General features: G+C 35.8%; 1 protein-coding gene across 1 annotated transcript in view; it reads right to left on the bottom strand.

Annotated features, from left to right (window-relative positions):
• The window catches only part of LOC128657504 (probable cation-transporting ATPase 13A4), a 186,812-nt gene that overhangs the window by 70,797 nt on the left and 102,747 nt on the right, over positions 1 to 13,268 (bottom strand). The window contains exons 14-15 of the mRNA XM_053711871.1: positions 9,646 to 9,796; positions 9,450 to 9,533 (exon numbers count right to left, since the gene is read on the bottom strand). Of these exons, the coding sequence (XP_053567846.1) occupies positions 9,450 to 9,533; positions 9,646 to 9,796 (235 nt within the window). The remainder of the gene's footprint in view (positions 1 to 9,449; positions 9,534 to 9,645; positions 9,797 to 13,268) is intronic.

Below are 13,268 nucleotides of genomic sequence, written 5' to 3'. Positions count from 1 at the left end.
ATATAGTGCTTCCTAAATTCTGTTTTGCTGTCACTGGTAGAAAAAAATCTTACTTTATGATGTGAAGATAACATATTGTTCTTTACTGTGATTGGATAAGCAACTTTCCAAACAATTGAAAATGTAAACTATTGCTCAACAGTGGAGTCACATGGGGGGGGGCAGGTGGCACTAGCTCTGTCCAACATCAAATCTGGCCCTCCATGCTCCCCTGCCAAAATTAGTCATCCATTCTTTTCCCACAACTATGCTTCCTAGGCCTTCCTCAGCTTTGTCGATCCTGCTCATGGCACTCCCATTTCTGCTTATGACTCATGACAGGGATATGACTGTTCGTGCACTGCTGATGTGGCCCCCTACAAACCAATGTTGATCCTCTTGGAAGTGCCCCCCCCCTCCAGAAGTAATTCCTACAGACACTACTGTTCCTCATTATTATCATGTTGGTCTGTTACATGGATCAGCCCTTTTCTCAGATGAGATTTTAGAGGAATACTGATTATGGTTGCATAGTACAGTGATAGCTTAAATTGATATGTTTTCTTAGTCTAACCCTACTAAGTTCAAATCCTTAATCCATTCAGTGCTTTTGAGTTAACAGGATGTGAAAACATATGTTAAAAAGGATATAGAGTATCTCACAAAAGTGAGTATACCCCTCACATTTTTGCAAATATTTTATTATACCTTTTCATGTGACATCACTGAAGAAATTACACTTTGCTACAATGTAAAGTAGTGAGTGTACAGTCTGTATAACAGTGTAAATTTGCTGTCCACTGAAAATAACTCAACACACAGCCATTAATGTCTAAACCGTTGGCAACAAAAGAGAGTAGACTACTAAGTGGAAATGTCCAAATTGGGCCCAAAGTGTCAATATTTTGTGTGGCCACCATTATTTTCCAGCACTGCCTTAACCCTCTTGGGCATGGAGTTCACCAGAGATTCACAGGCTGCCACTGGAGTCCTCTTCCACTCCTCCATGACGACATCACAGAGCTGGCGGATTTAGAGACCTTGCAGTCCCCCACCTTCCATTTGAGGATGACCCACAGATGCTCAATAGGGTTGAGTTCTGGAGACATGCTTGACCAGTACATCACCTTTACCCTCAGCTTCTTTAGTAAGGCAGTGGTCGTCTTGGAGGTATGTTTCGGGTCGTTATCATGTTGGAAAACTGCCCTGCGGCCCAGTTTCAGAAGAGAGGGGATCATGCTCTGCTTCAGTATGTCACAGTACATGTTGGCATTCATTGTCCCCTCAATGAACTATAGCTCCCCAGTGCTGGCAGCACTTATGCAGGCTCAGACAATGACACTCCAACCACCATGCTTGACTGTAGGCAAGACACACTTGCCTTTGTACTCCTCACCTAGTTGCCACCACACACGCTCGACACAATCTGAATCAATTAAGTTTATCTTGGTCTCATCGAACCACAGAACATGGTTCCAGTAATTCATGTCCTTAGTCTGCTTGTCTTCAGCAAACTGTTTACAAGCTTTCTTGTGCATCATCTTTAAAAGAGGCTTCCTTCTGGGACGACAGCCATGCAGACCAATTTGATGCAGTGTGCAGCATTTGGTCTGAGCACTGACAGTCTGCCCCTACCCATTCAACCTCTGCAGCAATGCTAGCAGCACTCAAGCATCTATTTCTCAAAGACAACCTCTGTGCACTCAACTTCTTTGGTCGATCATTGCGAGGCCTGTTCTGAGTGGAATCTGTCCTGTGAAACTGCTGTATGTTCTTCCCACAGTGCTGCAGCTCTGTTTCAGGGTCTTGGCAATCTTCTTATAGCCTAGGCCATCTTTATGCAGAGCAACTTTTTTTCAGATCCTCAGAAAGTTATTTGCCATGAGGTGCCATGTTGAACTTCCAGTGACCAGTATTAGAAAGCTTTAGAGCGATAACACCAAATTTAACACATCTGCTCCCCATTCACACCTGAGATCTTGTAACACTAATGAGTCACATGACACAGTAGGAGGGAAAATGGCTAATTGAACCCACTTAGGGGTGTACTTAGGGGTGTACTCACTTTTGTTGCCAACAGTTTAGACATTAATGGCTGTGTGCTGAGTTTTTTTGAGGGGACAGCAAATTTACACTGTTATACAGGTTGTACACACTACTTTATATTGTAGCAAAGTGTAATTTCTTTAGTGTTATCACATGAAAAGATATAATAAAATATTTACAAATTTTTGTGAGATACTGTAGATGACTTGGCTTTACCTTTTTTGTGATGTTGTTTATGAGATTTGCTTTGGATGGTTTGGATGTGTGGGTTATCTTTTCATGGTCTAATAAAAGGATAATGCAAAATCTGGTATAACAATTGGATGTTTAAAGGGACAGTAAAGTTAAAATTAAACTTAAAGAGACAGTAAACACCATGTAATTACAAGACATTTCTGTTGTATTTCTATAGAAAAACATATCTGCCAAATCTTAACATTTTTAAAGGACATTAACATCCATTTTACTGTAATTTTTTATCAATAGCCAAATTCCACCCACCATTTGCCTTATTTGAAGGAGCCAATCTGGGCTTTAGTCGGCAGACAACAAGGCTAGCCTGATTATAATGTCAGTACAGTGTGCATTGTTTAGCAGTTGTTATCTCACATATCTAATTAGGGAACATTATATAGTAGTGTTAGTCTTGAGAAGTCTCAATGGGGCAGTTAAAGTTCTGGGAATTAGAAATTGCTCAAGTTACAAAGCTAAATAACATGAAACGGGGGGGGGGGGGTTAGAAATAATGAAAGTATACTGCAAACTAGTTTCATTATACATAACTAAACATGTTATATACAAATCTAAATGTGTTTACTGTCTCTTTAAATTGATTGGATATAATATGACATTTTAAAAAACTTTCCATTGTATTTCTTTTATCTATTTTGCTGAGTTCTCTTGGAATTCTTTGTCAAAGAGTAAGTGTAGGTGAGCTTATGCACATGCACATGTCTTTAGCCTTCTGATTAGTAGTGTTTTAAACTATGTTTACATAAATGTTATACATAGTTGCAAATACTGTTGCCAAAGACTGCTAAAGACATCCATGCTCCTACCTTTCTATAAGTCCACCCAGGTTTACTATTTAACAAATAATACCAAGAGAGCATATTTGATAATAGAAATTAATTTTACTGCATGCCCCCCCCCCATAGATGTCTATCATGTGAGGGATTTAGTGCACCCGCACTGTCTGACATGCAGGTGTTAGTGTGCGGTAGTCACACAAATGTAACCACTTGAACTTGGGTTCAAGTCAGCTTATTGTGATAAAGTCTACTCACTTTTTAAAATTAAACTGACATAAACTTAAGTTTTCAAACATCCAAGTTAGAGTGACTTGCAATAAATAAGACTTCACAAAATCCGAGTCCGAATGGCTAGAATTTATTTCATGTTTTAACTAACTTTGAGCTTAACTGCTTTTGTACTTTATTTTTAAAAATGTTAACTATATATCACCTAGATTACGAGTTTTGCGCTAAACGGGGTACAAAACTAATGCCAAAAAGTTGCGTTATTTCACTCTCCATAGCACTGCTATTACGAGTTACTGAAAAGCCTCCTTATGCGTGCAATATGGTGGCATTAAGCTCCATACCGCACAAAATCCAAGGGCTTCTTTGACGTGCTTGTGCACGCTTTCCCCATAGACATCAATGGGGAGAGAGTGTTAGAGAAAAAACTTAAACCTGAAGTGCGGAATGTAAAATCTCCGTAACGCAACCCCATTGATGTCTATGGGAAAAAAAACGTTACGTTTAAACCTTACACCCTAACATAAACCCCAAGTCTAAACACTCCTAATCTGCCACCCCCGACATCGCAGACACTAATAAAAGTTATTAACCCCTATTCCGTCGCTCCCCGACATCGCCGACACTATAATAAAGCTATTAACCCCTAATCCACCGCTCCCCGACATAACCGACACTATAATAAAGCTATTAACCCCTAAACCTCCGGCCTCCCACATCGCCACCACTAAATAAACGTATTAACCCCTAAACCTCTGGCCTCCCACATCGCCGCTATGAAATAAACTTATTAACCCCTAAACCTCCGGCCCCCACATCACTGCTACTAAATAAACCTATTAACCCCTAAACCCCAGAACCCCCCATCGCAAAAAATTGAAATTACAATATACATATTTAATTAAATTAAAACTTACCTGTAAAATAAAAATAAACCTAACATTAAACTATAAATTAACCTAACATAACTATTGTAATAAAATAAAAAAATACTACCAATGACAATATCTAAATTACAAATTTAAAAAATCTAACACTAACGAAAAAAATTAAAAAATCTAAAATTACAAAATATTATAAACACTAAATTATGAAAAATAAAAAACACTAAGCTTACAAAAAATAATAAACGTAATTATCAAAAATAAAAACAATTACACCTAATCTAATAGTCCTATAAAAATAAACAAGCCCCCAAAAATAAAAACACCCCCTAGCCTACAATAAACTACCAATAACCCTTAAAAGGGCCTTTTGTAGGGCATTGCCCTAAGTTAAACAGCTCTTTTACCTGTAAAAAAAGCCATTTTGAAATGGCTACCTTGCATTCAATTTCAGTGTACGGCGGTGACTATATGAAGAGGACGCTCCGTGCAGGATGGGATCGGCTTCCAGGATGGCTCCGCACCGCGCCTCCAGGATGAAGATAGAAGACGCCCCCCGAAATTGAAGAAGATATCGCTGCATGGATGAAGACTTATCTCCACCTGGATGTAGATGCATGGCCAGACTTCAGGAACCATGAGTAGATATTCTGGGTTTAGTGTTAGTTTTTTTTGTGTTTTTTTTTGGGGTGGGTTTTTTCTTAGATTAGGGCTTTGGGCTTTTGTAAATGAGCTGAATGCCCTTTTAAGGGCAGTGAAAAAGAGCTGAATGCTCTTTTAAGAGCAATGCCCATACACAATGAGGCAATGAGTAGCTTAGGTTTTATTTTAGAGTTAGGTTTTTTATTTTGGGGGGTTGGTTCAGTGGTGGGTTTTACTGTTTATTTTTACAGGTAAAAGAGCTGTTTAACTTAGGGCAATGCTCTACAAAAGGCCCTTTTAAGGGCTATTGGTAGTTTATTGTAGGCTAGGGGGTGTTTTTATTTTTATAGGGCTATTTGATTAGGTGTAATTGTTTTTATTTTTGATTATTTCGTTTATTATTTTTGTAAGCTTAGTGTTTTTTTATTTTTCATAATTTAGTGTTTATTATTTATTGTAATTTTAGAATTTTTAATTTTTTTCGTAGTGTTGTTTTTTTAAATTTGTAATTTAGATTTTTTAATTGGTAGTATTTTTTTATTTTATTATAATAGTAATGTTAGGTTAATTTATAGTTTAATGTTAGGTTTATTTTTATTTCACAGGTAAGTTTTTATTTATTTAAATATAGTTATATTGTAATTTTAATTTTAAGTTAGGGGGCTGTTATATTTAGGGGTTAATAGTTTAATTTAGTGTTTTTGCGATGGGGGGTTAATAAGTTTATTATAGTGGCAGCGATGTCAGGGAGCGGCAGATTAGGGGTTAATATATTTAAATAGTGTTTAAGGGCGTTCCAATTGGTCTGTACATTGTAGGGGGAGGGGGCACATTTTATGGAGTTTAGGTAGCGTAGCCCTATTTAAGGGGTGATTATCCATTATTGTCTATGCCTAATGAAACGGTGGAAACCGTGAAATGTGCTGCATTGCTTTAATATGCACTTTACAGCATGAGTTGTTTTTAATTTTGTTTTTATACTATTATATTAAACAATGTTTTAATTAGTAACTCTCACAGCTGTGTGCTTCTGTCTACGCTACCTTGGGAAGGTTTTGGTATATCCTTCCTGCTCATCCCCTTGCTGCCAGTTTTTGGTAGTAGTAGTGAATGAACACCTGGGCCCAGTCATCTCCCTGGGTAGTACTATACCTCTGTTTCCAGTGATTACCTTGGTACAGCTAGCTGGTCTGCTGTTGAAAACCAGCCTGCCACTACTGGCAAAGTTGGGTGCCTCTACATCAGTGTTTTTCAACCAGTGTGCCGTGAGAGATCCTCAGGTGTGCCACGGCAGACTGACAACAGTGTGACATATTTTTTAAACTTTGCTTGTTTTTTACTCCCAGTGCAGGGGTAGTTTGTAGGAGGCATGGCATAACAGCACAATACCTACAGTATGTGTGTGTTTGTGTGTATGTGTATATTTATATGCTGTATTAGGCTACAATGTGTGATTTTTTTTAAATTTTGGGATGGTGGTGTGCCACAGGATTTTTTAATGTAAAAAAGTGTGCCACGGCATAAAAAAAGGTTAAAAATCACTGCTCTACATCATGTGAGTACCCTGAATCTTCCTTGTGCTTATACCTAGTGAGTGATTGATTCACACATACGGCGCCTCTTTCCTTTCCTTGTTATTTACAGATTTTTTAATTGGTAGTATTTTTTTATTTTATTAGAATAGTAATGTTAGGTTAATTTATAGTTTAATGTTAGGTTTATTTTTATTTCACAGGTAAGTTTGCATTTATTTAAATATAGTTATATTGTAATTTTAATTTTTAAGTTAGGGGGTGTTAGATTTAGGGGTTAATAGTTTAATTTAGTGTTTTGCGATGGGGGGTAGCGGTTTAGGTATTAATAGGTTTATTTTAGTGGCGCCAATGTGGGAGGCCGGAGGTTTAAGGGTTAATGACTTTATTATACTGGCGACAATGTTGGAGGCCTGAGGTTTAGGGGTTAATAAGTTTATTATAGTGGCAGCGATGTCAGGGAGTGGCGGATTAGGGGTTAATATATTTAAATAGTGTTTAAGAGTGTTCCGATTGGTCTATACATTGTAGGGGATGGGGACACATTTAATTGAGTTTAGGTAGCGTAGCAATGTTTAAGGGGTGATTATACATTATTATATATGCCTGATGAAACGGTAGAAACCGTGAAACGCGCTGTATTGCTTTAATATGCACTTTACATAATGAGTTGTTTTTAATTTTGTTTTTATACTATTATATTAAACAATTTTTGAATTAGTAACTCTCACAGCTGTGTGCTTTTGTCTACGCTACCTTGGGAAGGTTTTGGTATATCCTTCCTGCTCATTCCCCTTGCTGCCAGTTTTTGGTAGTAGTAGTGAATGAACACCTGGGACCAGTCATCTCCCTGGGTATTACTATACCTGTGTTTCCAGTGATTACCTTGGTTCAGCTAGCTGGTCTGCTGTTGAAAACCAGCCTGCCTCTTCTGGCACAGTTGGGTGCCTCTACATCATGTGAGTACCCTGAATCTTCCTTGTGCTTATACCTAGTGGGTGATCGATTCACACATACGGTGCCTCTTTCCTTTCCTTGTTATTTACAGATTTTTAATTGGTAGTATTTTTTTATTTTATTAGAATAGTAATGTTAGGTTAATTTATAGTTTAATGTTAGGTTTATTTTTATTTCACAGGTAAGTTTTTATTTATTTAAATATAGTTATATTGTAATTTTAATTTTAAATTATAAAAAAATAGTTTAATTTAGTGTTTTGCGATGGGGGGTGGTGGTTTAGGGGTTTTATAGGTTTATTTAGTGGCGCTGATGTGGAAGGCCGGAGGTTTAGGGGTTAGGGGTTAATAACTTTATAATAGTGGCGACAATGTTGGAGGCCGGAAGTTTAGGGGTTAATAACTTTATTATAGTGGCAGCGATGTCAGGGAGCTGCGGATTAGGGGTTAATATATTTAAATAGTGTTGGTGATGTGGGTGGGCGGCAGATTAGGGGTTATTAGGTTTATTTAATAGTCGCGATGTGGGTGGGTGGCAGATTAGGGGTTAATAAGTTTTAAATAGTGTTTGTGATGCAGAAGGGAGGCAATTTATGGGTTAATAGGTAGTTTATGGGTGTTAATGTACTTTGCAACAGTTTAGTTATGAGTTTTGTGAAACATTTTTGTTTTGCTAAATCCATAATTACTGCTCTCATATCACACAACCTGTAATACCGGCGCTATGAAAATCCCACACAAAAACGTCATTTTTTTGAGTGCGGAATGGACGTTGCATTACAGGCTAAAATGCTTGGGGTATAGCTATACCGACACGACTCGTATTATGCGTTTTTTCAGCGTTAAAAGCTGTACCACAAAACACTTGTAATCTAGCCGAATGATTTTTAGATATATGTATTTTAAATTTACAATAAGTGTAAATCTATTTAAATTAGGAATATGTGTTAACAATAGAATGAGGCGTGTTTGCACTTTAATCACTTTATTTATGTATGCGACTTATACTAATTAATTTTTGTGAGCTGTCTTAAATAAATATTTACACCTGACTTGTTATAATTAAGTTCTTAAGTCCTAAAAGTTTTGTAGGTGTGGAGTAAGGGACTTGAAATCACACACCTTAGCTCTACAATTAGCTGGTTTAACAAGGTGCCTTGAAATTGCTTGCAAGTCAGTTATTCGTAGGTGACTATATTTCATATAGAAAGTCAGCTATATTTATTTATGACTCGCATTAAATTAGAACATCTGATTTGTTTTACAGGGTGAATTCATGACATTCTTTCATTTTTAAGATTACAGATCTTTTTCCAAGTTGACTATTTTACGTGCCTTTGTTTGACATGGACCATAGTTGGTTCATAATTGCACCAATGTGTATATAACTCACTGTGAGCTAGGCTAGCTCGCACATATTGCTGTTTCACACATAAATGTACCCAATTTTTTTATGCTACATTGTTGCGCTATTATGAATTTTATCAATAAGCACAGTTATTCTGAATTAAATATAAAATCTTTACTGAATTGTCAAGTTTAGAAGGTATTTTTTCACAACAGGAGTGAAATGTAAATTTTGATGAATTAAAGTGCCCCTGTTTTTAATCGAATTTTTAAACACTAGGCACTTAAGCATCAAAATTTACATTCAATTTAAATCTGGCCTTACCGTTCTGGACATTTTTAGGAATTATGTTATTTGTTTGTATAATAGCCATACATTTATACTCAGCCCTTAAAAATTGAACTGCCCCTCCGTTTACTTAAGAATGTGGCCATCACTAATGTAAGTTATTACATATCTGCAACATTGAATTCATAATTAAACATTTTCATTGCATTTATTTTGCAAATTCATTTTTATTTTTTGTAACTTTATTCTGCATACTTGTACAATAAAAAAATATATACTTGATTCAAATTATTTTTCTCCCCTACCTTTTCCATACATTGTACTCAAATTCTTTCATAAGATATTAAACCATTTCTGTTTATATAATGACCTCTAAATCAAACATATCTTCATTCAATTAATTTAAAGCTTCCCATAGTTCTTTGGCAACACATTTTAAATGTTTTTAATTAAAACATGTTATGAGATTTAAGAGAAAACATTACAACTTTTCACACATATTTTAGGCAACTTACCATACTTGAATTTGGACCTGGTCTAAGAATCATGTTTTTTGGGGAGCTATCATTTTGTTCATTCAAACTGGAATCTTCTAGGATCTAAAGAAGAAAAATATATATTGTTTTATGTGTGCATTGTAGAAACAAGAATACTTTTCATGATGATTTATTAAAATATTTAGAAGAAACATGTTAAGTTATTTATTATTACCCAGTCAGTGGCTTCAAACATTTTAAGGTCCAGAGGGTCACCCTGTAAATGTCCATCAATCATTATGAGGGAGTGACAGCTTGTCATTGCACCAAATAAGGGTCCCCAGGTTAACTTTTTATCTTTGTGCTGTTTAAGCAGTTTCTGGAAACTAAACAGGTGATATATTTTAAAATGACTATAAGAAAAACAATGTTACTAAAAACCATAAACAATTCATCAAAGAAAAGAGAGTGTTTTAAATAGTTGGTTAAAGGGACACTAAAGTCAAAATTAAAGTTTCATGATTCATATAGAGCATACAGTTTTAGGAAACTTTCCAATTTACTTCTATTATCAAATTTACCACTTTCTTTTTACATACACACTTTCCGAGGCACCAACTCCTACTGAGCATGTGAACAAGTTTACAGGCTATATGTATACTAATCTGTTATTGGCTTATGGCTGCCACGTGATAAAAACAATTTGACTGATTATTTGTAAAGTAAGTGCTATTGCATTGTCTTTTTCATTAGGTTTTTTTTATTCATGCAATTCTAATGTATTTAGAGGTCCTTTAAGGTGTTGATTAGCATGCTATTGTTGTTATGACGAATACTCATGATTTAGTCACAGTCTATACACAAGAGAAAAAACAATCAATTGAATGAAATACCATGTGACATGAGCACATGAGGTTGACACGTAACAGAGTTAACTCGAACCAATGAACTATGGGCTAACAAAGGGGCGTGCCGCCGCAAGCATTTTTAAACCAAGTATGGGAAACCAAACGGTAATAGCCGCTGAGGAAGAAGATAGGAAATTGTTTATACCCTTCGTAACGCGTACGGACTCTAAAAAACGTTTGCACTCAGTGCACTCTTTGAATATTTGGGTTTTCCTAATAATTATGCAGTATATGGCATGATAGTTTTTAATTACCTCATATGTTATTGAGGGCATTTGATGTAAGCACATTTCTTATACCAATAAAGTTATTCTATATTATATACGGAGTTGCACTATTGTTTGCTCTCTTTTTTCGCATGCCATATATGCCTGGGAATGACTTTTGAAGAGTGGACAAGATATCAGCAACACATCTCAGCACAATCTGCAGCTGTGATCTCAAGGGACTCCCCATACACTGCGCGGCACTTACCTCATATTATTGAGGTGAAGGAGTGTAAGTAGACTCCCAAAGGGACCTGGTGTTTGAAGTTGTTTGAAATTGCTGATTCACTTATTATTTGCTTCTTTTTATAAGATCACAATGGACTCTACTTGCTTTTACTTTGATAGAGATTAGATATATCACTGTTTCGATACTATGTATATTATGCATAATTTCTGATGTATTTATGTGATTACGTATGCTATATATATTGTCTTTTTATTACATATACCAATTTGGTGTTATTTTTCTATACTTTAACTATATTGCATTTTTCTATATTTTTTACACTTTTTAATAGCTACATTGCATTATAGAATGTATATGTAGCCATCACTGTATATTGCATTTATGTGTAAAGGTTTATTCATTTCATTATATATCCTATACGAATGATAGATTGTTCATACTGGTTATTCATATCCCCCACTAGAAACACTATCTCCTTTCTCCCCCCCCCCCCTTCCCCATTCCCCCAATATCAAAAAATGTTTCACATAGTTATATGTAAGCTTTCATTTACGCCTAAAGTAATTAAATCTTAAAAAAACTTTTGCTTTGAAAAATTACAAAGGCTTTGTTTTGACTTTGAACTTAATGCTGTAAATTCTTAACAAGAACTAAAGTTAATATCAATTAATTGAGTCACATTGACATAAAGTGACAAATCAATGCAAAGATTCCATAAATTGATAGAAAATGTAATTTTGCATTACTGACCCTAGCGTACTATGGCCTAGATTACAAATGGAGCGATAATTTTATATTTCTCATAAGCACTAACTGTGCTCAAGGTAAAACATTAGAGCTCCCGGGTTAGCATTGGTATTACAAGTTTAAAGTGAAAAAGCTAAAGACTTAGGTAAGCTAACTTCAGGACTTTGGTTATCACAACCGCATTAGGCACCTCTCCCCATATAATTCTATGGGGTGCTAAAGAAAGTCTTTTCCTTTTATTGCTAATGTACTAACCCAAAACTAAGCTAGAACAACTGCGCTAAAGCTGAAGGTGTGTTAGGAATACTTCACATTCCTATGTTCTTTTCATTTTTAAATGTATATATACAGTTATATATATATTTATAGCATATGAAAATATTTTGTAAAATACCTATATATCAATATGAATATACACAGACATATATAGATATGTGTGTGTATATATATATATATATATATATATATATATATATATATATATATATATATGAACATGCATTTTAAAGCATGAGTGACAGGAGCATCAACATCACCCCTGATGAAGCCCCGTCTAGATAGATGACAATGGGGTGAAACGCATGTCGGATTGGCTCTCCGGATCATGTGCCAGAAGTGATGTTTTACCAGCTCACATGGAGCAACTCACTGGCATTTCTAAGCAGAACGGATATTCCTACCACCGCTTTGTCAAAGTTTTCAGCCTGTTTGCAGCTGCTCTGGAGCATAATAATATTGTTGTGCCTAATCATGAGAGTTATGTATTAGCCATGAATGGCACTGGATTACAACTGTGAGTAACCTGCAAGAGTGTGACTGCTGTTTGGCCTGTTTGTGCAACAAATCGATCAGTAACTGTATTTAGAATAACTAACATGATCGTTGCTCTTTTATGGTACTTTTGTATCTGAGCACACAAGTTGGGAACATACAGTCGCATATTCCATCTTCACATTGACGGCCGATGCATGGCCATGTAGGAGACCTTTATCCAGCTAATTTTGCATTATGGCCTTATGTATGCTATTCACTTATCCAGTATGTCCCCTTGATTTATCCAGTCACTTTATACAGAATGTGTGCAGTTTTACTAGTTATATTCTTCAACTAGTATAACTTTGCTTTGAGGCATATAATATCAGACAATTTAGATCCCTATTTGTGATCTGCCCTGGTTACACCTCCCTGGTTGATCTAGGGGGTTCAGTGTGTAGTCGGTGTAGTTGGTCTGATATCTATTAGCCCTCACTTTATTTTATAGAACTGGTATTTTACCGCCATTATTGTTGAGCTGCAACTGCTAGATATTCTGTCATGACCCATCATTTCATTTATTTTTAGGTGGCCATGCAACGAAGTTGCAGGACAACCTATTGTTATTGTCAAGATTATTATTATTTTTATTATTATTATTATTATTATTCCGCCACTTATTCAAATGCTTATAAAAACAACAGCATAACTCTAAAACTCATGAAACTTGGCACTATGCTAAAGATCTATGCTGTGCATAATCCTATGCAAAATAAATCTCATAGGTCATGTGATCTAGCAGCCATATTGCTTTTTGCGACAAATTTCAACAACCGCTTAAAAATCTTCTTCTCCAGAACCGCTTATGTTACAGCTGTAAAACTTGCTGTGTGTACTGCTGTACTGACCTATAATAAAGTTTGTTCAAGAGAAGTGATTTAGTCACATGACCTAGCTGCCATTTTGAATTGTGCGAAAATCTTTAAACATCTTC

Source organism: Bombina bombina, chromosome 4, assembly GCF_027579735.1.
Source record: "Bombina bombina isolate aBomBom1 chromosome 4, aBomBom1.pri, whole genome shotgun sequence".
Classification (NCBI taxonomy): domain Eukaryota; kingdom Metazoa; phylum Chordata; class Amphibia; order Anura; family Bombinatoridae; genus Bombina; species Bombina bombina.
This window is presented reverse-complemented; position numbering and strand designations above follow the sequence as displayed.